We start from the raw sequence: 26,079 nt of genomic DNA on the forward strand, positions 1-26,079 counted from the left end.
TGCACACTATGATTCATTTTCTATCTTGGGTTAGTTATAAAAATCTTTGGAACCATACCAACAAGTAAGATGACTGGGGCGACCCCGTCTATTGCACCCCCACAGGGCGCCAAGGGGAACGTTGTTTGTTTTATTCTAAGCATGGTGGTCTTAGAAACAGATTTTATCATACAAATCCTGACCTGCTGTTGATCTCCTTTTCATAGGATATCATTCAACATTTTCAAAAATGACTTTAAATAGTTCCTTTTATTGCAATGTCATTGGATAATCATACATGTATTTTATATTCATATCATAAGCAAAAATCAAGTTATGGGGTATATGCAGGTTCTAACCGCATCAGAACACAATTCTGCTTTAATACCGTAAGATTTGACGTTACAGTGAGATAACAACGCTATTGGCCAGTACAGGAGAGCAACCAGGTCAGCTGACATGTAGATACCGCGTATTCTGTGAGGTCTCTACACAGTATGAGCCACCAACGAAATTGCTGGCCCAACCAGGATGCGCAGAGAGTGATAAATATTGATAATTTCGGTCTCTGTGCGCAGCGCGGAGGGGAACTTCAGTAGCCTTGATGAGGACAGCTCCCCTCCGGTCGATGCTTTGAAGAAAGGGGAGAGCCGAAGTTATCGCATCACAAGTCAAGTCTGCAGTAGGCCTAGCATAATTATCAAACGCGCACAGTGGGGAGTGGACTGTCATCTCCCGTGGGTAGGTGTGTGTGGCACGGGTTTTTCCCCAGTATAGTTGCATGCCGAATATTGTGCGGTGTGGTAAGCTACCAAGTGCATCGACGAGCGATGGCGGAATGTGGAATGAAGGCGCTGGAGGCGGCCCGCTCACGCTACGAGAGCTTGCAGATTTCAGATGATGTTTTTGGGGAATCGGGAGATGACAGTAGCGACAATCCCTTTTACAGCACTTCGGGTGACTCGAATTCGGATAACTGTTGCTTGGAGGCCGGGGATGATCAAAGGGCAGGTGAGACTGGGAATTGTCTAAACGGAGGTCCACCCGGGTCTATCTCAAAGACTCAAGCAGAGGAGGATGGATGGAGCGACACACTGCAAGATATCACGGTGGCCCCCTACAACGACACATATGGTATGTCATTTCAAGAATAAAGCCTGGCTTGAATTAATAGGTTAAGGTCATTATCTCCAGTGTGTGTGTGTGTGTGTGTGTGTGTGTGTGTGTGTGTGTGTGTGTGTGTGTGTGTGTGTGTGTGTGTGTGTGTGTGTGTGTGTGTGTGTGTTCTCTCTCGTGAGCGTGCGTGTCCATCTAATGAGTAGCCTATGATTGTAGGTCCTGATTGAACAGCAGGCCCAGAGAGTGAGAGAGAAAAAAAGGCAAAGTTTCCTTTAATTAAGGATCATGACACAATATGTATGCATTTCTTGGAGAATTGTGGCTTATATGATTGGTCAGAATCTTAGAAACAGTGAAGTGGCAGTCTGGGAATGTGGTGGAGACACAGGACAATGAGTTAACAGTGTGTAGCTCAGGAAATGGAAATGGGCATAGAGGACATGTTGCAGAGGAGCCTAAGTGAATTAAAGACAAAATTGGCACAGAACACATGTTTGAGTACTCTCTGGCTCTCTCTCTTTCTCTCTCTCTGGCTCTCTCTGGCTCTCTCTCTTTCTCTCTGGCTCTTGCTCTCTCGCTCTCTCTCTCTGCTCTCTCTGCCTCTCTCTCTGCTCTCTTTTCACTCTCTCCAGACACAAATAACATTGTGCAACATCTTTGCCAGTTCGGCCACATGTATTTGCCAACTAAGGCATTGTAGTATGCCAATGCATATTTTGGACCAGCTGCCATTGTAAAGGAATACTGAGCAGTTGCATGTCATGCTTAAAGGGGTAAACCATACTAGTACCAGCAATAACCTAACCAAATATGTAATATTCTTATCCTTACAAATGTCCTGTAAAATTGTCGATGTACTGTATTGCATTGCAGATGATTATCAGTCATATAGAAGTAAAAAATAGCATTATGGATGTATCACACAACAAGTGTAGGTTGAGGTTCCTGCCTTCATCATTACTCTGTTTGAAAGCTCTGTCACTGAGACCAAATGTGACTTGCAAATAAATGCCCCCCTCTTGATAAATGGTGGTCTGGGGGTGCATTGTGCCACTGTCACGACGTGAGAGAAAATCATGCCATCTGCCTGTAGGCTTTGGTATGGGCATCAACACAGGCAGTGACAGGTGGTAGTGTTCGCCAATGCATTTCAGGCACAAGGCATTGCTTTGGGAATCACTTCAGCATACAGAAGTCTTTGTACTTTATAGTCTACACTACAGTATGTGTGGCTGTCACATTCTCCACTAGAGCCTCGTTTGTTTTCTCACACTCACCACCAATAGCATTGGGCCAGTAACCAAAAGGTCGCTGGTTCGAATCCTCAAGCTGGCAAGGTGGAACATTCTGCTGTTCTGCCCTTGAGCAAGGCAGTTAACCCCCCAACAACACCTACTCCCCAGGCACCGATGACATGGACATCAATTAAGACAGCTCCCCGCACCTCTCTAATTCAGAGGGGTTGGGTTAAATGAGGAGGACACATTTCGGTTGATTGCGTTCATTTGTGCAATGGACTAGGTATTTTCCTATAAGTTATTTGAGACTTTTGACACATGGTAGTGCTGGCAGGTGTATCGAATGAGCAGTAAAAGCTTGTCTGCATCAAACCCATTAGTAGATGAGCAAATAGGCAGGACACAGGGCTGGTGTGGCCAGGAAAGATGAACATGAGGTGGTTCTGTGGTAAGGTTCACTCGACATAAGTTTTGGATGCAGTAAGCGGGTGCTCACTGAGGACAAGGATGTCCAGTGCAAGGTCCCACTAGAGAAACAACATGTTCATGTGGAGCTTGAGATGTGGGTTTGACTCTGCTGACAGAGTAAATATGGGAACATTACTCCTACATACATAAATAAAACCTTTAAAAAATGTCTGCACAACATGCAGTTTTCATAGGCAAAATGAGAGATTGAGTCGGTATGATTGATATTTAGTCCATTATGAAAATCACACAGCTATAACAGGGATAGGGAGTACTTAGTAAGTATGTCCACGGGTCTGAAATGTCATCCTATTGGTTTACATCATTATCCTAGTAAAATCGCTGCGGTGATGCGTATGCACATTAGGACAACCCCCCCATGGATTACAGTATATTTTATTACAGTATAATGTATAACAATATATTATGTCAAATATTTCTGATAGAAAGGCTTTAGAATCAATCCAGCTCCATTTCACTTTATTGAATGTCACATACGTTATCTACAATATGTTCCTATTATAAACACTGTACCGCAGTATTTTCAGTCATTTCAGACCTATTCATGTCAAAAAGTGCAAGTCTGTTTCTGTGCCAGAAAGACTGACAATTTGATTTCAAAACCTACATAATCTGAATACCAACCCCCTGCATTTAGTGTGTACATTACTGTAGCTGTAGAATCAGTGTCTTCCCACTTGGCACAGATGTTAATTCAACGTCTATTCCACGTTGGTTCAATGTAATTTCGTTGAAAGGATGTGGAAACAGTGTTGCTTCAGCCAGTGTGTGCCAGGTGGATTACTTTTGTGGTAAACACAGCCAACACAGTCATCTTTTCAATCTGAATGATTAATCAATCCTAATAAAAATGTATCTCTTACGGAATATGTACCATTATATGTTTATGTGGAACTCTCCCATGTGGTTGTTTGTTGCCTGACAGAAGACCTTACATCCTAGTTTAAATATGAGCTATAAAGGCAGGATTATGGGAGAGTAGTATATGCAGTGGTTAGTGAATCCTTTTGAGGCTCCTCTTACTGATGTCTTCAGTAGCAGAAGACTTCTTAAAATCCTTAATCCTATGCTATCAGTTCATGGTGTGGGATAGAGATCATTTATCGTAGTGTGCTGAAAATGTGGGAAAACTCTTCTCGGGATGGAATTCTTAATCAAGGGAATAAAACGATTCTATTCCATAAAAAAATATTTATTATGCATAGTATTTTTGATATGACTTTTGTTTATACTGTATTGCTTTTGTGGAAACCTGTATGAATCTGTCTTTGGAAATCCCTGCATCTAAGGCAGTCATGCTGTATTTTGCTATTAAGTTTGAAAGTCTACTGGATTACATTCGTGGTTTTTGAAACAATTTCTGCAGTGTGAGACACCCTTTGGCCTGAAGCCTACTTAGATGTATCTCTCTCTCACAGGCTGGGTTTAAGGAATTTGTGAGCTACAATAGTTAAACTATACAGGACTAAGTGCCTAAATGTAACAACTTGTAACATGGTCAACCTGGCCTGTACATTCAGTGCAAGAGCAGTAATGTAAAAATCTACTGTATTTATTCAGCAAACGAAACTAGTTAATTTAGCTCCTTTTTAAGACTCAACATTTTCCTTATCTCTTAGAGACATTAGAGAGGACATGAGAATCTTCCTTTTAGCTAAATAGCTTTTTAGAAATGGTCAAACCCAAACAGTCTTCCTTACGTGGTTAATTGGGCCTGAATTTAGACGGCTGTTTAGAGACATTTTCTCACTCCAGTAAATGTGCTTGCTACAAGTTTGCCAAGAAAAATAGGTCTGACACTCTCTCACACACGAATAACAGCTGATAATTTTATTACACCTCATGGATCATCAGCTTTTAATTGAAAGGGAGTCACGCCTGTCTATTCTCTATTAATTGGCTCTAAATGCTAGAGTTCCCTGTCTGGAAGACTAAGTCAGTCTTAAGGGAGGAACGCCTTACCCGAGGTGTGTTTAATCTTACACATTGCCAATTTAGTTAAATGAGAAGGTAAGATTTTCAGTCACCAAGTTGGCCTTGACTTGATTAACATGCATGGAAACTAGTATGTCAATGTCGATGAGTGGGCTTGACCTAAACAAGGTTATAGCTGTCGGCTTGCATAAGCAGGAATTAATTGTGTTTCATCTGACATGTTCGAGACAAGACAATGGCTGTTTTCATCCACGAATGGGTTTGTAACATATTATATTAATGAACCATTTCTTCAAGCCCAAAAAAGCGGTATTCTTGTTTCGATGACATTATGGTTACTGTCATGTTGAATAGAAGTTGATTGCAGCCCTAGGGTTGACAGTGACCTACAATCCAAATCACAAAGACTGGAAAGAAATGTTGGTTCATATGCAGGCCTACGCATTTTGCTTTTTTAGAGTACAACATAACTATGCACAAAATAGCTCCATACTGTCAAAGTACTACAATTAACTTTTTTTTTTTTTTAAATCAGTCGTTTTAAAAGTAAGACTCAATTTACAAGTAATGTGTGATTTGATGCTGTCAAATGAAAATAACAATCTGAGGCAGGTTTTGAAGTGGGCGAGTGATGCTTTGAATGCAGCTCCATCATCCGTGTCTCTGTCTCTCTCTCTGTCACCAGGCCCTATCCAGAGAATGCCAGCCACAGCCACTTGCATGGACTTCTTCCAGCTCTTTGTGCCCGACAACACCATCGAAAACATGGTGACGCAGACCAACATGTATGCCAAGAAGTACCAGGAGCGCTTCGGCAGCGACGAGGGCTGGCGGAACGTGACGGCGGCCGAGATGAAGGCCTTCCTGGGCTTGGTGACTTCCACCAGCGTTCACCGCTGTGAGTCAGTGCTCAGCATCTGGAGCAGCGGCTTCTTCAGCAATCGCAGCATTGCACTCAAGATGAGCCAGGCGCGCTTCGAGAAGATCCTCAAGTACTTCCATATTGTGGCCTTCCGCTCCAGCCACAGCAGCCATGGCCTCTACAAGATCCAGCCCTTCCTGGACTCACTGCAGCAGTCGTTCGGCTGCAGCACATTCCGCCCCTCTCAGACTCAGGTATGGCGCTGGGCTGCTGTGTGAACTGTTTAGCTTTGGACACGTTTAGTACAGATGACTAGGGGTTGGAGCCAAAAATATTTATTTTCCCCAATTTCTTTTGATCTGTTACACTGTTACGACCAGCAGAATAATGTTCTGAACCGGTCGAACCAAAGAAAGGTATGATTTTTAGAGTTCCTTTTTTAACCTGTGAAATACACCATTTTTTTATAGTTAGCTCATTAATTTACTTCACCAAGCAGTGTGGATAGAGGAGGCAAGATAGTTGTTTACATGTGTGATGGGCAGACAAGTGTAGCCTATGGCGCAAGATGTGACTGAAATGTTGCGGGTGGGGAGAGTGCAAGAGTGGGTTGAGGAGGCTGCACTGGGCATCTTGTTATGACATGCATTATCTGAATTAGGACCACAGAATTATACCTAGGAGGAGCGGCTTCTAGGGAGGAACTTTGAATGTCCTTTGAGCTAGCTAGCTAACAAGCTGGAGCTAGCTACCTATATAGCTTGTGTGTGCAGAGGGGCACCAGAATTAAAAACACATCTTACTTTTTGTAGTTAATAAATTCAACGTTAAATGTGATAACTAGGCCTATATTATCTTTAACTAGCATTGAAAATGAATCCATCGTTCTCAAGCTAATTAATCTCTCCCTATCTTCTGAATTACACTTGTAACGTCAGTACAGTAGGGGAGGGGCATGTAGCCTAAATATGCACACACACTAGCAAAGATTATCAGCATTCAGGCAGACACTGGAATATTTTTCTGAGTGACAGAGTGAGGGCTTTGCATAGGTGTTTTGTTGATGTTTTTTTGTGGAACTAGAAAAAATGACCTGGAACATAAAATAATGTTATTAAGCAGTTCTCATGCTTTTAAAATAATGGTTCTGTTCCAGAACTGTATGAATCACTTTCGTTCCCGGTTCTGATTCTGTTCCTTGAAAAAGGTTTGTTATTTTCCAGTTTTCAGTTCTGTTCCCTGAACCGGTTGCAACACCTGCAGATGACAGTTACATTACATAGAGTTAAATGAACCATTTTAGATCATAACACCTTTTAGATCACCTTTTAGATAATACACATCAGTTATTGTATATTACAGTTCAGTATCCTGCACTGTGAATATTTACAACACAGACACAGGATATTACAGCTTGGTGTACCCAGCTCTGGGTACATTTAGAACAGACTCAAAATACAACAGTGTTCTTCAGATAGGTAGGTTGTCTTTTGGACAAACATTCCTGGAACAATAGTACATTGTGTCCATGTTTGTCCTAGTTTAGAACAGACTCACAGTTAATATTCAGCTTCCAAAGCAGTGTTCTGTGAAGAGTAAACTTGTTTTCTGTCTAATTAAACTCTATTCAAATGTTAATCTCACATCTGGCAGCAGCTGAATAACATGTATTTGGGTTGTCTAATCAAGAGGGATTGGTTCAGATTAAGTTCAGAAACAAGCCAAAGCACACTGAATATCCTTGCTGCATTTTGAATTGATTGACATGAGCCAATTTGCAACCTCCCATGAAGATTCCACCATCTCTTTCAGAACCTTGGCAATGTGAACTTTTCTGAAAGGAGGACAACCTGTCTGTGTTTCTGTGCCAGGAAGAAGTGGGCTGGGAGGAAGAAGTGGGCTGGGAGGAAGAAGTGGGCTGGGAGGAAGAAGTGGGCTGGGAGGAAGAAGTGGGCTGGGAGGATACGAAGTTGAAATTCTGTTGACCTTACAGAAATAATTACATGTGATTGCCACTGTGTCAGGCCATGGCAGGGATTTCTCATACCTGTCCTCTGTTCTACTTCAGTTTTAAGTTACTGCTTTGACACAGACATCCCAATATAACAACCAATATGACAATCAAATTAACAACCCATATAACAACCCATATAACAACCAATATAAATCACGGGGTGGCAGGTAGCCTAGTGGTTAGAGCGTTGGGCCAGTAACCGAAAGGGATCTGGATTGAATCCTCGAGCTGACAAGGTAAAACAAATCAGTCGTTCTGCCCCTGAGCAAGGCAATTAACCCACTGTTCCCCGGGTGCCGAAGACGTGGATTTCGATTATGGCAGCCCCCGCACCTCTGATTCCGAGGGGTTGGGTTAAATGCGGAAGACACATTTCAGTTTAATGCATTCAGTTGTACAACTGACTTTCCCAATATGACAACCAATATTACATTTTAGTAAAGAAATAAGAAGGAATGCAAATGCCCAATCAAATTTTATAAATTGTATAACACTTGTTAGGGCTGTGATGATACCAGTTTCGCAATGTTTTTTTTCCATGCCAAAATGAAAACACAAAGCAGACCAAACTCTGTGGTCCTTTCAAAGCTCAACTAAGAGCAATAAACAACTTCTCTGATAGAAAACGCTTCCATTCCGCGATGAGTATTAGTGAGGTTGGGCACTGATGTTGGGCGATTAGAAGTTGAAGTCGGCGTTCTAATTCATCCCGAAGGTGTTCGATGGGATTTAGGTCAGAGCTCTGTCCAATCAAGTTCTTCCACACCGATTTCGACAAACAATTTCTGTATGGACCTTGCTTTGTGCATGGGGCATTGTCATGCTGAAACAGGAAAGGGCCTTCCCCAAACTGCTTCCAACTTTGTGGTAACACAGAATGGTCTAGAATGTCATTGTATGCTGTAACGTTAAGATTTCCCTTCACTGGAACTAAAGGGCCTAGCCCGAACCATGAAAAACAACCCCAGACCATTATTTCTCCTCCACCAAAAATTACAGTTGGCACTATGCATTGGGGCAAGTAGCATTCTCCTGGCATCCGCCAAACCCAGATTTGTCTGTCGGACTGGCAGATGGTGAAGCGGGATTCATCACTCCAGAAAATTATTTTCCACTGTTCCAGAGTCCAATGGTGGCGAGCTTTACACCACTCCAGCCAACGCTTGGCATTGTGCATGGTGATCTTAGGCTTGTGTGCAGCTGCTCAGCCATTCAAACCCATTTCATGATGCTCTCGACGAACAGTTCTTGTGCTGACGTTGCTTCCAGAGGCAGTTTGGAACTCGGTAGTGAGTGTTGCAACCCAAGGACAGACTATTTTTACGCTCTACGCTTCAGTACTCTGCGGTCCTGTTCTGTGAGCTTGTGTGGCCTTCCACTTTGCGGCTAAGCCATTGTTGTTCCTAGACGTTTCCACTTCACAATAACAGCACTTACAGTTGACCGAGGCAGCTCTAGCAGGGCAGAAATTTGAAATTTGACAAACCATCCTATGACAGTGCCACGTTGAAAGTCAGTAAGCTCTTCAGTAAGGCCATTCTACTGACAATGTTTGTCTATTGCGATTGCATGGCTGTGTGCTCCATTGTATACACCTGTTCGCAACAGGTGTGGCTGAAATAGCCCAATCCACTAATTTGAAGCGGTGTCCATACTTGTATATAGAGTGTATCTTAGATTCATTTTCATATTTTGTGGAAGTAATACTGGCTTTGTTCCTATGGTATCCCATGGGAGACAAACGTCAACTGCCACATCGAACCACATCCCCAAGACTGATATTTAGTTTTTCTTAATGAGCAACAGAGAAACAGGTTGAATCGGTGCATTCATTCGCTCTTTAACCTCTTGGGTAGGGGGCTGTATTTTGACATCCGGATGAAAAGCGTGCCCAAAGTAAACTGCCTGTCAGCTAGGATATGCATATAATTTGTAGATTTGGATAAAAAAAAACACTCAAGTTTCTAAAACTGTTAAAATAATGTCTGAGAGTATAACAGAACTGATATGACCGGTCGAAACCCAGAGGACAAACCATCCCCCCAATTTTTTTTTTAAGTGGCTCCCATTTTGGCTGTAGTGTTTTCATGCGTGTGGATGAGTGCGTTTTTTTGTTGTTTATCTCTGGTAAAGACTAACAATTCTCCGTCTTAAATTTTATCATTTTATTTACGTATTAGGGTAGCTGAGGCTAGATTATAAACGTTGTTTGGAGAAGTTAATTGGTAACGTTTGGGATTCATTTTGTATGCATTTTGAAGGAGGGAAACCTGTGGATTATTTAATGAAGCACGCCAGCTAAACTGAGTTTTTGGGGTTATCAAGAAGTACTTTATTGAACAAAAGGACCATTTGTGATGTAACTGGGACCTTTTGTAGTGCCAACAGAAGAAGATCTTCAAAGGTAAGGCTTTTATTATATCGTTATTTCTGACTTTCGTGGCGCACCTGCCTGGTTGAAAAATGTTTTTCATGCTTTTGTATGCAGAGCGCTGTCCTCGGATAATTGCATGGTGTGCTTTCGCCATAAAGCCTTTTCGAAATCTGAGACCGAGGCTGGATTAACAAGAGGTTAAAATTGATTTTGATGTGTGACACTTGTATTTTCATAAATGTTAAATATTTATATTTCTGTAATTTGAATTTCACGCTCAGCAATTTCACCGGATGTTGTCGAGGTGGGTCACTAGCAGAACGCCTGCACCAGAAAGGTTAAAAACCCGCTGTATGTAAAATATGCTATCGCTTGGAAAATAAATAAATGTAACTCTGGATGACAACATAATGATGTTTGTTTCCAACATTAGGGCTGTTTTCCTAAAGAAGTCAAATCTGCTTTGTGTTTTGTTTCCTTGCCACGATTCTAACAAGTATCGTGATACTGGTATCGTCCCGGCCCCAACACTTATATCTGAGAATAACTCTAGGATGCGCCCAATGTGTCAGTCAAGAAGTAGTGTATTCTCTGCTATATACACAGTGTACAGGAGGCTGACAGAGCTTTCCTCAGCGTGCTCCCTGGTGATTAGGCATTGCGCGTTGCATGTAAATTCCCTGTCAGACTTGGCGGATCAAAGCAGGGCACTGCTACCTCCCGAAGCTGACAGGAGAGGAGTTCTGAGAGGGCATTTCCCTTCCCCTCTGCTCTGCTTCACTCCCAGGAGTGTAAATGGAAATGAGGCAGACTCCCACAGTCAGAGCTGAGGGATTGGGAATGCACCTTCACACCACAGCCTCTGTCCTAGAGGTCAGGGCTCCAAGGCTGGAGTCTGGACACAGCACTGATGACAGCCTCAGTATCTCAGCTCAGATAAGGGTGTTTCTCTCGCTCTCTCTCTCTCTCTCTCTGGTTTTCTTGTTTTTTTTCTCTGTGTGTGTGTGTGTGTGTGTGTGTGTACAATCCAACAGGCACTGTACAAAAGCTTTTATCATTTGCCAATGCAAATACTTTCACCCAGACATTCATTTTCTTATTATCTTCACTTACTGCCCAGTACCATCTAGTCCAGTAGCTGTGGAAGGTATGACGTAAAACATACCCTCCATAGCTCCACAGTGGGATGTGCTGCTAACATGTCTCTGATTGGGCTACCTTTGCCAGGGACTCTGATCAGCACAGACTAGTGGTGGATGTCCTGTCTGAAAAATGAATGCATTTTCCCTGGCTGTGGTGGTGAAAAATTGTCTACCCAAAATGTTCCATGTACTGTTTTTTTTTCTGTCTGTGAAGCCTACCTTCTTCAGCTTCTGCCTTTTACAGATTTACAGTAGGATCTTAATTTGAGCCAGTTTGCTACAGCAGAAAATGAATCCTGCAGCAACAGGAAATGTTATTTAGTATGTGGATTATAATTAATGGACATTTTTGTAGGGGTTGTTACATTTTTCTTAAGGTGGGGGGACAAAAAGTGGAAATGACAAACTTCAGAAGTCTTTTTAAACCTCACACTATACGTTTTACATTTCTTGCATTGCAGAAAAGTTCTCCTGAAAAAAGGGTGATCAAATGAAGATCCTACATATGTTTAATAAGCATAACAAAAGCCTTTTCTACTTTAAGATGGAAGGAACGGTGCATGTCAAAGAGGATAATGCCTTCCGGTGCATCTCTGGCATAGCAGGGGTTCTTTGGAAGATAAATTAAAATTGCTGAGCTTTGTGGCATTAACAATTCTGCTTAGCTCGCTGTACATTTCTTTTTCTCTCACTCATTAACGTAGACAACACAAGCAACTCTGTTTAGAGATCTAGCAAATTAAGAAGGTCTGGGAAATGGGTGTACCTTTTTTTTGTTTCCATCGCTATCTTCTCAGACACTGTATTTCCCTCAGGTAATGGTTGTCAAACTGCCACTGATCTTAGCTAATGCAACAAGAGACAGAGAGAGAGAGAAGACTGATAGAATTAATCTGTATCATTGCTTCCACTGAGATTAAGTCATTGGTGTTGAGAAATGGGTTTGATAGACATCCAGCCCCCACAGGCCAAAGACCAATAGAGCATAACAGATGGTTGTAATTTACCAGTAGAGCACTTAGTAGAAGGTTATGAAGGACAGGTCTATAGCCAGGCAGCAGGGAAAAGTCAGGCAACAGACATTTAAACAGAATGTGTTCACCTGTCACTGACTTCACCCGTGCAGGAATAACTGAATTCTTTTAGAAATCCTTTTGTGAATCATTTTTTGTGATTTTCAGGAGACCTGTGGATAGCTATGAACAGTTTCTGTTTGTTTCCAACTGAATAATTGTCTCAAACTCCTCTTGTCAACATTGTAAAAAAGATATACTTCTTTGACTCCCTGTAAAGAAGGGAGTTGTTTCTGTTGTATCATCACAACAAATCGATAGGGGTGAAAATCAACCTGGAACAACCCCATCACACCTTACCGACAGTGCTCTATCTGATACACATACTCACTTCTGTTGCAGGTCTGAAATCCCTGCTCCCTCATGAGTTCTGGCTCTCCTGCAGACTGAGCAGATATTCTAGGTACTTCTTCTCAGTCAGGCGGTGTGTCTGTGTGGCTCCCCAGTGGTAGATGTGAGTTAATTAACAGAGAGGTAGCAGACAGTGTATATATACAGTATTGGTTTGCCTGTTCTGCTCTGGGCTAAACAAACACCACCTGTGCCTCGTGTCTCCTTGGTCCCGTTGGGAAATCACTATGGCAACGTATGCCTGGGTCCTCCATCCACTTTGATATCCTACATTTTTGTGATAAGATGCTACCTAGCCTTAGTCTGTAGTCCCTTAGTCTGTAGTGCATCTTATACAGTACAATCAGTCAGAAACTGCTGCCATGGTGCCATCCCTGGTTATATACCTGCTCTTGGCTGAATGGAAGCCTTTGAATATGAACTGTATATTCCCACTGTTCCATAGGTGCTCCATGAGCCTCTGATTGATGAGGACCCGGTGTTCATCACCACCTGTACGGAGAGAGAGCTGAGGAAGAGGAGGAAGAGGAAATTCAGTCTGTGGGTCCGCCAATGCACATCCACTGGCTTCATCTGTCAGGTACAGTGTGTGTGTGTGTGTTTATGTAAATGAGACAAAGGGAGATGGTGAGAGCAGTGGAAAAAGAAATGAGGGGAGGGACTGTACTGTAACCTCTTGGATTTATACTCTTATATCCGGGAGCTAGTGCTTTGCCAACTTTGTGACAAACTGTGCACCTTCAATTACGCCCTGTGCAACCTCACCGGGAATTGCACAAGACTGCCTGCCATTCGTCTAGACTCTAGAATACGACAGGACTAGTGCAATCAGACCATGCCCTTCCCACTCACTCAGACAGCTGAGAGATCCAGGCAAACTGTGTGATTGGATGACTGATATGGGACCATCCCAGTGCCTCAATCAGTCTCCAGACCCAATGTTCTGTTGTTGTTTCCCAGGAGTTAGGCTTTTACAAGCCAATCGGTTTCTTTTGGCTCTGAATTGTCTTCTTTTATGGCAGAAATGTGCCATAGGGAGAAGAGAGAAAACAAAGTTGTAGAGTGAATCAATGGGATTCCATTAGTGCAATGCCCAGTCACTGCTTGGAAAATAAAGTGCCAGTCCACTTAGTATAATTGCTCTCTGCTCTTGGTGGGTGTATAACCAAATGACTGCTGCCCCAAGCCTCAAACAGACCCAGGAAGGCATGAGAATTAATGGTTATGCACGCCTGTCCCGGTTGGTGGGAAGAATAATTCATATATTATGTATTTTTCATTCGTAATTTGCAAGACAACGACTGTTAATGTCTCATCTATTACTAAACAACAGGGTTCAGTGTAAATGATAAATTACATTGTGTGATGATAACTAGTGTATCAATCAATTTGTCTGATCAGAGTAATATTTACATGTAAATTGTAATTAATGGAGGTAAGCCAGGCCAGTGATTTCAGATTGTTGGAGCCATATCAAGGTCGCTAATTGGAACACTTGGAATGATAGCTGCTACACAGATCATTCCTGAGGTAATTTATGTATTGATTTCGATATGTCAGTGTATGACATTATCGTGGTTTTGACTGTCTGTATCTCTCTTCTAGATCTATGTGCATCTAAAGGAGGGCCAGGGTCCTGATGGGTTGGCCACCCTGAAGATCAAGCCTCAGCTCCACAGTATGGTGGCCAAACAGCTGTGTCAGAACCTCTCAGGCCGCAACAGCATCATCTTCACCGGACCCAGCATCACCAGCCTCAACCTGTACCAGGAGTTTGAGAAACAGGGTATATTACATTTACATTTAAGTCATTTAGCAGACGCTCTTATCCAGAGCGACTTACAAATTGGTGCATTCACCTTATGACATCCAGTAGAACAGCCACTTTACAATAGTGCATCTAAATCTTTTAAGGGGGGGTGAGAAGGATTACTTTATCCTATCCTAGGTATTCCTTAAAGAGGTGGGGCTTCAGGTGTCTCCGGAAGGTGGTGATTGACTCCGCTGTCCTGGCGTCGTGAGGGAGTGTGTTCCACCATTGGGGAGCCAGAGCAGCGAACAGTTTTGACTGGGCTGAGAGGGAACTGTACTTCCTCAGTGGTAGGGAGGCGAGCTGGCCAGAGGTGGATGAACGCAGTGCCCTTGTTTGGGTGTAGGGCCTGATCAGAGCCTGGAGGTACTGAGGTGCCGTTCCCCTCACAGCTCCGTAGGCAAGCACCATGGTCTTGTAGCGGATGCGAGCTTCAACTGGAAGCCAGTGGAGAGAACTTGGGAAGGTTGAACACCAGACGGGCTGTCTGTCTGTCTGTCTGTCTGTCTGTCTGTCTGTCTGTCTGTCTGTCTGTCTGTCTGTCTGTCTGTCTGTCTGTCTGTCTGTCTGTCTGTCTGTCTGTCTGTCTGTCTGTCTGTCTGTCTGTCTGTCTGTCTGTCTGTCTGTCTGTCTGTCTGTCTGTCTGTCTGTCTGTCTGTCTGTCTGTCTGTCTGTCTGTCTGTCTGTCTGTCTGTCTGTCTGTCTGTCTGTCTGTCTGTCTGTCTGTCTGTCTGTCTGTCTGTCTGTCTGTCTGTCTGTCTGTCTGTCTGTCTGTCTGTCTGTCTGTCTGTCTGTCTGTCTGTCTGTCTGTCTGTCTGTCTGTCTGTCTGTCTGTCTGTCTGTCTGTCTGTCTGTCTGTCTGTCTGTCTGTCTGTCTGTCTGTCTGTCTGTCTGTCTGTCTGTCTGTCTGTCTGTCTGTCTGTCTGTCTGTCTGTCTGTCTGTCTGTCTGTCTGTCTGTCTGTCTGTCTGTCTGTCTGTCTGTCTGTCTGTCTGTCTGTCTGTCTGTCTGTCTGTCTGTCTGTCTGTCTGTCTGTCTGTCTGTCTGTCTGTCTGTCTGTCTGTCTGTCTGTCTGTCTGTCTGTCTGTCTGTCTGTCTGTCTGTCTGTCTGTCTGTCTGTCTGTCTGTCTGTCTGTCTGTCTGTCTGTCTGTCTGTCTGTCTGTCTGTCTGTCTGTCTGTCTGTCTGTCTGTCTGTCTGTCTGTCTGTCTGTCTGTCTGTCTGTCTGTCTGTCTGTCTGTCTGTCTGTCTGTCTGTCTGTCTGTCTGTCTGTCTGTCTGTCTGTCTGTCTGTGGAATTTGCCTTCAAAATAAAAGTATGTCATTGACAGTGATTCAAATGAATACAAATAGTAGAATTATTCCATACTTTTATTTGGAAGGTTAACCTTATCCTTATTGTGGCTAGCTTCACATAGATGGGTCCGACAAGTCCGTTAAGAACAAATTCTTATTTACAATGACGGCCAAACCCGGACGACGCTGGGCCAATTGTGCACTGCCCTATGACGGCCGGATGTGATGGAGGCTGGATTCGAACCAGGGACTGTAGTGACTCCTCTTGCACTGCCTCACAGTGCCTTAGACAGCTGCGTCCATGTGTGTGTTAACTATTTAACTGTACTAGAATGCTTTAAAGGCTGCAAAAAAGGTATATCGTATAGTTTTTTGGGGGTCAAGGAAAATATCAGATATCGATATCAGTCAAAAATGTCATATCGGTGCATTACCAGCTTTTATACTTACAAGACCATCAGACTTGATTGAGCTGTTTTGTCTTGTAGTAATGTGGCGCATTATATAATATCCTTTTTTGGTCAGTACGGTGCCCAACATAACAACAGGTGGTGGTGTGTTGGACACAGTAGCTCAGATAGATGGAGCCTGTCTGCATTCCTGATTTCTGTAACTGTTAGCTTACCTGTTTTATATTGACATGAGCTCAGAACCACTTGTGTTTCAAACATGGTCCTGTTTAATCAATTGCTTTGCTGATCAATGGACAGTTCATTACTTAAAAATAATGTTGCTTAGTTGTTTTTACTTGTATTAATTTTTGTAATAAAGATAGTGATGCAACAATAATACACGTTTACAATATCTAAAAATATAGAGCCAAATTATATATATATATATATTATAATTTGAGCGGCTTGATTTTAATAGCAGGACACCGTAAAGTCCATTGTCCATCTGAAGAGTATGAATTAGGTTGTTTGAGAAAGTTTGAATCCTAAATACTCTGCCTACACATACTGTAGTTTGAAGTACAATACCAACATAGTTACTGTAGTAGGTCAAAGCTGTGTGTTGGTAAAACCTTGGTAGAGCATGGGTGGATTAGGTATTGTGCTCATTTGAATTTCCTTTCTTTTTCAGCTTCAGACAAATGCTTACCTCTCACTTAAAAGATTGTTTTTTTGGTTTTAATTTCCATGTTTTTTATGGAAACAGTAAAAGTAAACAATAATGGCAACAGTAGTTGTTGGTATTTACACTGCTCAAAGAAAAAAAGGGAACACTAAAATAACACATCCTAGATCTGAATGAATTAAATATTCTTATTAAATACTTTTTTCTTTACATAGTTGAATGTGCTGACAACAAAATCATCAATGGAAATCAAATATATTAACCTATGGAGGTCTGGATTTGGAGTCACACTCAAAATTAAAGTGGAAAAGCACACTACAGGCGGATCCAACTTTGATGTAATGTCCTTAAAACAAGTCAAAATGAGGCTCAGTAGTGTGTGTGGCCTCCACGTGCCTGTGTGGCCTCCACATGCCTGTATGACTTCCCTACAACGCCTGGGCATGCTCCTGATGAGGTGGCGGATGGTCTCCTGAGGGATCTCCCAGACCTGGAGGTCATTTTGCAGGGCTCTGGCAGTGCTCCTCCTGCTCCTCCTTGCACAAAGGCGGAGGTAGTGGTCCTGCTGCTGGGTTGTTGCCCTCCTACGGCCTCCTCCACGTCTCGTGATGTACTGGCCTGTCTCCTGGTAGCGCCTCCATGCTCTGGACACTACGCTGACAGACACAGCAAACCTTCTTGCCACAGCTCGCATTGATGTGCCATCCTGGATGAGCTGCACTACTTGAGCCACTTGTGTGGGTTGTAGACTCCGTCTCATGCTACCACTAGAGTGAAAGCACCACCAGCATTCAAAAGTGACCAAAACATCAGCCAGGAAGCATATGAACTGAGAAGTGGTCTGTGGTTATCACCTGCAGAACCACTCCTTTTATTGGGGGTGTCGTGCTAATTGCCTATAATTTCCACCTGTTGTCTATTCCATTTGCACAACAGCATGTGAAATGTATTGTCAATCAGTGTTGCTTCCTAAGTGGACAGTTTGATTTCACAGAAGTGTGATTGACTTGGAGTTACATTTTTGAGCAGTGTATTTAATATTAACAGTTGATTTTCCAGAGGGAAGTGAAAAACCAGAAACCCACTTAAGTAAATATGTAGTAAACTGGATTTTATTCCCTAATCTCTCTTAAAACAATTGAGCAAGGTCCTGGAAAATACACCCGATTTTGGTCTTTATAAACACCTACGGTCTTGATGAACAGCTGATTAGTAGAATTAGGTGTGGTACTAGGCTTGAAAAAAACAAACAAAAAAACATGCATAACCCTGTGTAACTTGAAGAGCAATTTTGGTAACTCCTGATACAAATACTGCTGTGAAACACCTGTAAAATAAAAGTACAAAACTCTGTTTTGAAAAATGATTTACATATCTGACATTGGATAGGTGCTATAAATCCTTTAGCTACAAATGTTCAGTAATTCTGTACACTGCTGTCCAACTCCAGTAAAAGCCCATACATTCCCACATTTATAAAGGGTTGTATTAATATGAAAACAGATGTGAACACTCACAAATTTGGAACAAAACATATTTTAAGTATTGTCCGAAGTACCATGTGTACTGTGTCCATTTGAATTTTTTTAAGTCGTTTGTCAGCTCTACATGGGCCAGCTTGCATTTCTCCTTGACAGGCGCATGCCCACAATCCACCACTCTGCCATAAAGCACTGTGTCCTTGGGCAGTACCGTAGGGATAGCGTGTAATGTGCATTTCAGAGATGAGGGCAACGACCTCTTCCTTTAGAGTCTGAGAGCAGGTCTCTCCTCCGTTCTAGAAAAACGCATGCAGTAGTACACACCACCACACTCACTGACACTTGCCTGCCACTCCACGAACCCAAAGGTTGTTTTAATTGCCACTTAATAAATTAAAGTGTGTGTGTGGCGGGAATGGGCTGTCAAAACTATAAACAAATGAATGGTCCAAATGTATCCTCCGGGAGGCAAACCCACACTCTTCAGATCTATAGACGGATAACTAATGATTACACTACAAATCCTGTTCTAATAAAATGTAGTTAGACAGACCATTTTAAATGGAGTCTGGAAGCGTCGGTTCCAAAATGATTTGGTTTATTCACTCTATACTGATTGAATGTTTGTTTCTCACACTTGATTTAAATACAATAGTCTAAAACAGTTGATTTTCTGAAAACCGACTCATGTAATAATGTAGCTAAGTTAGCAGGAATGCAATTTTATTTGGAATGCGTAGCAATGGCGCACAATTTAAGCAAGCAGAGAGGGGGTTCGATTAATCTGGCCCAGGGTACACCGGGCTATGAAGGTGGGGAGGGACGGAAGATAAAGTGTTTTAATCAAAAGTAATCCATTTAGCACGTGAACACAGAATCCTACTCATTACTACACGTGCTTACCTACTACTACTCCATGCTTAATTTGAGTTGACTGTCGGAAAGAACGGGGCACCTGGCTCACGCCCACGACCCGCACCCTCTAACTACTTTACTTGTGGATGGCGACTTCTGAACACTGAAAAGTAACTCAACACCATTTTAATCAGTCAGTACAAATGTTGATTATAATAATGACAAGAAAGCAGGAAATATGCCGGACCTGGTAAATTGTCTGATGCTAGCGTGCATTTGCTTACTTGTAGTGCACAACTGAACTGAGACATGTGCATTTGGGGTTGGAACAACCATTCAACCATTGATTATATGCGGTTCATAACTACACTGAACAAAAATATAAAGCAACATGCAACAATTTATTAGATTTTACAGAGTTACAGTTTTAAAAATCAGTCAATTGAAATAAATTCATTATCATCTATGGATTTCACATGACTGGGAACAGCTATGTTGGTCACAGATACCTTAAAAGTAGGAGCAGGGATCAGAAAACTAGTCAGTATCTGGTGTGACCACCATTTGCCTCATGCAGTGCAACATAGATTTGATCAGGCTGTTGATTGTGGAATGTTGTCCCACTCTTCTTCAGTGGCTGTAGTTGCTGGATATTGACAGGAACTGAACACGTCGAACCAGAGCATCCCAAACGTGCTCAATCTGTGACATGTCTGCAGGCCCTGGAAGAACTGGGACATTTTCAGCTTCCAGGAATTGTGTACAGATCCTTGCAACATGGGGTCGTGCATTATCATGCTGAAACATGAAGTGATGGCGGTGGATGAATGGCACGACAATGGGCCTGTCATGGTATTTCAAATGCAATTTGTTCGTTGTCCGTAACTTATGCCTGTCCATACTATAACCCCACAGCCACCATGGGGCACTCTGTTCACAATGTTGACATCAGCAAACCGCTCAGCCACAAGACACCGTAGACGCTATCTGCCTTCTTCCCGGTACAGTTAAAACTGGGATTCTTCTGTGAAGAGCACACTTCTCCATCGTCCCAGTGGCTATCGAAGGGGAGGATTTTCCCACTGAATTGGGTTACAACGCCAAACTTCAGGAGGTCAAGACCCTGGTGAGGACGACGAGCACACAGATGAGCTTCCCTGAGATGCTTCCTGACAGATTGTGCAGAAATTCTATGGTTCTGCAAATCCACAGTTTCATCAGCTGTCTGGATGGCTGGTCTCAAACGATCCTGCAGGTAAAGAAACTGGATGTGGAGGTCCTGGGCTGGCGTGTTTACACATGGTCTGCTGTTGTGAGGACCTCCTGCCAAATTCTCTAAAATTATGTTAGAGGTGGCTTATGGTAAAGAAATGAATATTATCTGGCAACAGCTCTGGTGGACATTCCTGCAGTCAGCATGCCAATTGCACGCTCCCTCAAAACTTGAGACAATTGTGGTGTTGTGTGACAAAACTGCACATTTTTAGTTGCCTTTTATTGTCCCCAGCACAAGGTGCACCTGTGTAATGATCATGATGTTTTATCAACTTCTTGATATGCTACACCTGTCAAGTGGATGGATTATCTTGGCAACGGAGAAATGCTGCCAACAGGGATGTAAACAAACGTGTGCACGAAATTTGAGAGACCAAGCTTTTTGTGCATATGGAAAAATGTTGGGATCTTTTATTTCAGCTCATGAAACATGGGATCAACACTTTACATGTTGCCATCCTATTTTTGTTCAGTGTAGCATATTGTTTCTTAATAAAGCAATTTGTTTTCTCGGCTATGGTTTTTGTTGTGGTCTGGGTTGTTCTTAGTCAAGAAAATGTAGTGTAGCTAACTGCAGTTTTTGTCTTATTTTACCATAGCTTGGTCTATGGCGTATTCTACCTAGCTAGTTTTCAATGCCCATTGTAAGGCAGCTAGCTAGCAGTGTGACCGTTTCCCAAAGTTTGGCATTGGCTTTGATCCTGCTTTGAACCTATTTAGCTAGCTAGTTTTGTGGAACAATGTATGATCTATTGTGGTGCATGAACTGGTCATATGTGTTAGTCTTACATTGGCTAACGTTAACTGGCTATCATAGCAGCCAAGGATGTTCACTATCTTATTTCTGCATATTTGTTTCTGCTTTGATTACACGGAAGTGTCTAGGTCAGTAGTTTACACATGATGACTTCAGCCTTATATGAAAAACCTTACTTGGCAAAATATAGCTAGCGTTCCTTGTTTGTTGGTTAGCATCCTAGCCAACGTTAGCTCTCCTCTGACTGACCTAGCTAATTAAAACAAACCCACATTCATTGGCTAGTTAGCTACCCTTCTTTGCCTGTTTGTTAGTCAGGTAGCTATCAGCTGACTGGTGTTAGCTACAGAGGCTAGCTGCTGGACTTTGGACAAGCAACCTAACGTTAGCTAGCTACCTAGCTAATCAAAATGTATGTTTGCATTTATTGATTAACCTTTGCTTGAATACAACTATATAGTTAGCTATCGACAGAAGCCTAGGTTTTTGCATACACTTATGACTGGCATCCTGGTGCAAGCAGCTGTGTTGCTATCACCCCCACAATAATCTCTGTCTCGCTCTCTCTCTCATCCTTTTCTTTATCCCTTTCTCTCTCGCTGTACAGTATGTACTGTAATCTCCTTTCTCATCACTCCCTGCACACCCCCTGCTGTTTTTATTCACCATTACATGTCCTCCTGCTACTGTAGTAATGAAAAAGAAGACTGTCAATTGAAGTTAACCCTGAGAACCAACATGTGTATTGTTTATTTTGCTGCTTTCATGCCTACCACCCACTAGGCTGCACAACCAGACATTGAGTTAACTGTAAAGATGACGTACAGTAAATTCTCCCAAGGCTTATTTTGGAAACCTAGACCACCAGTTCATCCTATTGTTTTAATTAACAAAGTGAACAGCCTGGTGAGAGGGGAAGTGATGCCACAGTAAACCAGCCCCGTAGCCCTGCAGCAGCTGACATAGATATTAATCATGTTCAGCTACAGCTCAATTAAAAACGCCACTGTCTTACCCCTTGCCGAGTAAGAGGTGGTGTGAGAGTGAGTCTGTCCTCTTGGTGTCCTCCTCTAGGCTTTATCCTCTGATCTCAATCTGAACACATACTGGCCACCTGCAATCTGTGCCATCTATCATTACTGCAGGTGGTGGGAGAGGATGGGCTTTAAGAAAGATGGGGAAATAGTCAGCTAACATGTACAGATTATAGTGTGGTGGTTCGTTCAAATATAAAGTGCCTCCCACATTTAAAGTAAGGTGTGTGTTTGTCCTCTGCCAGAGATCTACTGCTGTGGGCTGCTGAGCACCAGGAAGAGTGACTGCACCGGCCTGCCCCAGTCCATGTTGGTGAACCCTGAGAGCCCCCAGCAGAGGGGCCAGTCCCACAGCATGATGAGAGGTAACACCTCTCTCATCAGCTGGTACAACAAGGGACACTTCCGCTTCCTTACCAACGCCTACTCACCCACCAAGAAAGGTAAGGAGACCTGCTTTGGGGCCGATGTGATATTACCCATGTTTTCTTTTTCATACATTTTCATTCAGAACATGCATTCAGGGGGATGTTTAAATGGTATTCAATCATGGGCATAGATTTCAGAGTGAACAGCCTTCAATTTGAAAGAAAAACGTTTCTCTTTATTTTGATCATGTCGACCTACTGTGTCAATATAATGCTCTGAAATTAAGCATCATTATGAAGCTCTTTAGGGCTGACTGATACAGTATGAGTCACCACCCACCATTGACATGATGTGGATTTAACAGACCACAGTAACTCCTAGTTGTTAATGCACTCGTAATCTACCCTGTAGACTGAGAAACCCTGTTGTAGCACCTCATCACTCTGTCTCTCCCTGTATGAGTGATGTTCAGAGATAATGGAAATGGGAGAAAATCCCTGTTGCATGGCATGTGAAAGGCTCTCACCCCACACATTTAATCCCATTTGTAAAATAAATTAGGTGGGAAAATGCATTAAATCTTGATAGATAAACAGCAAAGATACAGAGTAGATGAGTGGAATTGAGGGTCTGGATTCTGTTCATGGCTGTGTTAAAAGAAGTGCTGAATTTTTCAAGTGTTTGGGAGGATTTTTCTTGTTGAATACAATCTGAATGAATCCTATAGAAGAGCAGTGGTCGCCAACTTGGCGGTCGACAACTTGGCGGTCGACTGATCCATCTCCAAGGCATTCCTAGTCGATCATCAAACACTTCTGTAAAAAAACTCTACGATAAAGCTTTGAGCTCTTTTTTTTATTTTTTTCGTTTCGTGCTGTTGGTGGTAGGTGCACTTGAATTAGCAGCCCTAATACCAGGAAGGCAAAGTATTCCCATTTTGAACCATTTCATGTGTCTGAAGGTAGAACTTCGTCTACACGACAGGCTCAGAGAACAAATCAAGTGCACCTATAGGCCTACGACCGGCCAATCAGATAGCTCAGATCACCACGTCTGCACAGTTTCCTCGATCCATAGACTAAAACATATTTTTAATTTTTTATTCACAAAGTTGAGAATTCTAAACTTTTAAAACCTTGACTAGAGACTCAACGAATACAGCAAATAGCTTCTGTTTTTATGAGTAAGTTCATGTTTGACAGTGCTGAATAACAACTTAATCAACACTTTGTTCAACACTTTTATAAGCATGAAAATGCAGTCTCCCTACTTCCACTCACGCTACAACCAGCACTGCAGCTGTAATGAATGACTATAGTGTCCCGATAAGCTTGTGTTGTTATTATTAGCGGCTTGCAGCTTCTTCTTTTTTTATATCAAGTAATATTTCATTTTCTCTGGTCATAGGAGTAACAACATAAATTGGTGCATGAGGCAGGAATAATGCAATGTGACTGGAGTCTTACCATCAGTTGGAAGACTGTGCCCCATTTTCTCAGCGGAGGGAGAGCAAGGGGACGGTGACTGTGGTGAGAGGCACCACCCCTGCTCCCTTCCATCAGACTGACCATCAGATGCAGGCCATCAGTCCAGTAAAAAAAAAACAACTCATGATTCTGCTCACTTAGCCGGGCCTCACAAGTAATACAACAAATGAGCTATTACAAGTGTGATCATATACCAATTTAAAAAATATACAATTTCAAAATGGTCTGAGAAGAACAACATTGCAGAGCAATTCAAGCATAGCCGATATGCAGTGATAATGTATTAGGCCTTTAGCCTACTGTACAAACCTCATTGCTACAGAACTGTTTTTAATTGGTTAATGTTATATAGGCTTACGTTTTTTAAGTCATGTTTAAAAAAAATAAAAAATAATCTGAGCTGTAGATCTCGCCTTGCATTTTTACTCAAAGTTATCTTGACCCAGAAAAGGTTAGTGACCACTGCTATAGAGGATGTAGGTTATTTTTTGTTAGTTCTCATTGTCCAGGACACATTATATCTGACTACAGATAATATAAGAACCCAAAATACAGCAAAACACAACTCCCTCCCAACCCAACCTTCGGTGTGTCCCTCCTATCTTATACAGACTAGACTAATTATGTTGTTTAGATGGGTAAGTGGTGGTCATAACATTTCATTATAGCTACAGAGAGAACTATTTTACCTTTTGAATAAATAAACCACTGTATCATTGGTGAAATGGCTATGAAATGAAGTAATCATGTGAAAGACTGAAGCCTAGGGAATAGTGACTGAGTCGGACATATTTCCAAATTCCACATTTAGACTTTATCAAGTCTGCTTCCCGATTTATATTTTTAAATTCTGTAAAAAGAAAATCATCGACTTTTCTGAATATGCGCTTACTCTTTGATCTTGCGTTTCTTTTTCAATTTGCCCTCCTGTAACTTTCCAATTTCCATTCAACATTACACTGTAGGACCTGAGTGAAATCTTAACATAATTGGCATTAGATAGCGGAGGATAATTTTAGTGGAAGCGAGTCAGCGACAGATGGGGGTTCAGTCAAGAAAAACATATCAACGACCTGCTAATGGCTCAATGTGATCCAGGCGACTACTAGACTCGTTCCCTCGCAGCTACCTCCATAATTACACTGTAACTCCTCATGTTCATCTATTTTTCATGTGGTACACCCATGATCTGTTTTAGCTATTAGGTTGATACTTATTGTTTATTCTAGCTACACTAGTAAGCGCGCAGTCATATTTTGCTAGTTTGAGAGCAAGGTATTTTCCACAGAATATATTGGTTATGTTGAAGCTATAGTGAGAAACCATATTAGACTGAGGCATTCAGTCTAGTTATTTACAGCATCACAACTGCACTCTTTATCCAATTTACTTTACTGTTATGTGCAAGATGATATGCCACAAATTTTTGTATTATAATTTGTCACTGAGTTGCAATCTGAAAATATGATTCCATAATACTTTTAAAAAACTCCCATTAGTCCTGTTTGAGTCATGTGTTGGGTTCTAGGGGTGATCATCAAAAGGAAAAGTGGTGAGATTCCCTGTCCGCTGGCTGTGGAGGCCTTCGCTGCACACCTCAGTTACATCTGCAAGTATGACGACAAGTACAGCAAGTGAGTGAATACTGGATGCATTGCAATCAGTTGTCATCCTGGGAGAAATGTGTTCGCCTATATGAATGTTCATCATAGGACAGGGGTGGCCAACCCTCCTGAGAAGCTACCCTCCTGCAGGCTTTTGCTCCAACCCTAGCTAGCACTCCTGATTCTAATAACTGCTAACGAGGACATTGATTAGCTGAATCAGCTGTGTTACAATGAGGTTGGAGCTAAAGCCAGCATACCCAGTAGTTCTCCATGAGGGGATTTCACCCCTGGATTTTTGTAGGTCAAGTGTATTGAAATATAAGATTTGAATATGGCAAACTGTTCTGTTGTTCCTGCAGTTTTGTGTGGCTTATTTCAAAGTATTTCAGGCTGCATTGGGACACGACAGCGGTTTCAGCTCTAAGCTCTCCTACTGTGCTGCTAAACAGAGAGTCAGC

The 26,079-nt window shown here is 42.3% G+C and overlaps 1 protein-coding gene across 3 annotated transcripts in view; it reads left to right on the top strand.

Moving 5' to 3' along the window:
* Nucleotides 1-439: 439 nt before the first annotated feature.
* The window catches only part of LOC118402846 (piggyBac transposable element-derived protein 5-like), a 33,797-nt gene continuing 8,157 nt past the window's right edge, over nucleotides 440-26,079 (top strand). For 2 of the 3 annotated variants that reach the window (XM_035801172.2, XM_035801173.2), the window contains exons 1-6: nucleotides 440-1,113; nucleotides 5,446-5,876; nucleotides 13,022-13,156; nucleotides 14,182-14,362; nucleotides 22,404-22,601; nucleotides 25,543-25,648. In XM_035801172.2, the coding sequence (XP_035657065.1) occupies nucleotides 810-1,113; nucleotides 5,446-5,876; nucleotides 13,022-13,156; nucleotides 14,182-14,362; nucleotides 22,404-22,601; nucleotides 25,543-25,648 (1,355 nt within the window). In that variant the 5' untranslated portion in view covers nucleotides 440-809. Of the gene's footprint in view, nucleotides 1,114-5,445; nucleotides 5,877-13,021; nucleotides 13,157-14,181; nucleotides 14,363-22,403; nucleotides 22,602-23,934; nucleotides 24,342-25,542; nucleotides 25,649-26,079 lie in introns of those variants that run through there. The other variant, XM_035801174.2, reaches the window with a different exon arrangement.

Source organism: Oncorhynchus keta, chromosome 24, assembly GCF_023373465.1.
Source record: "Oncorhynchus keta strain PuntledgeMale-10-30-2019 chromosome 24, Oket_V2, whole genome shotgun sequence".
Classification (NCBI taxonomy): domain Eukaryota; kingdom Metazoa; phylum Chordata; class Actinopteri; order Salmoniformes; family Salmonidae; genus Oncorhynchus; species Oncorhynchus keta.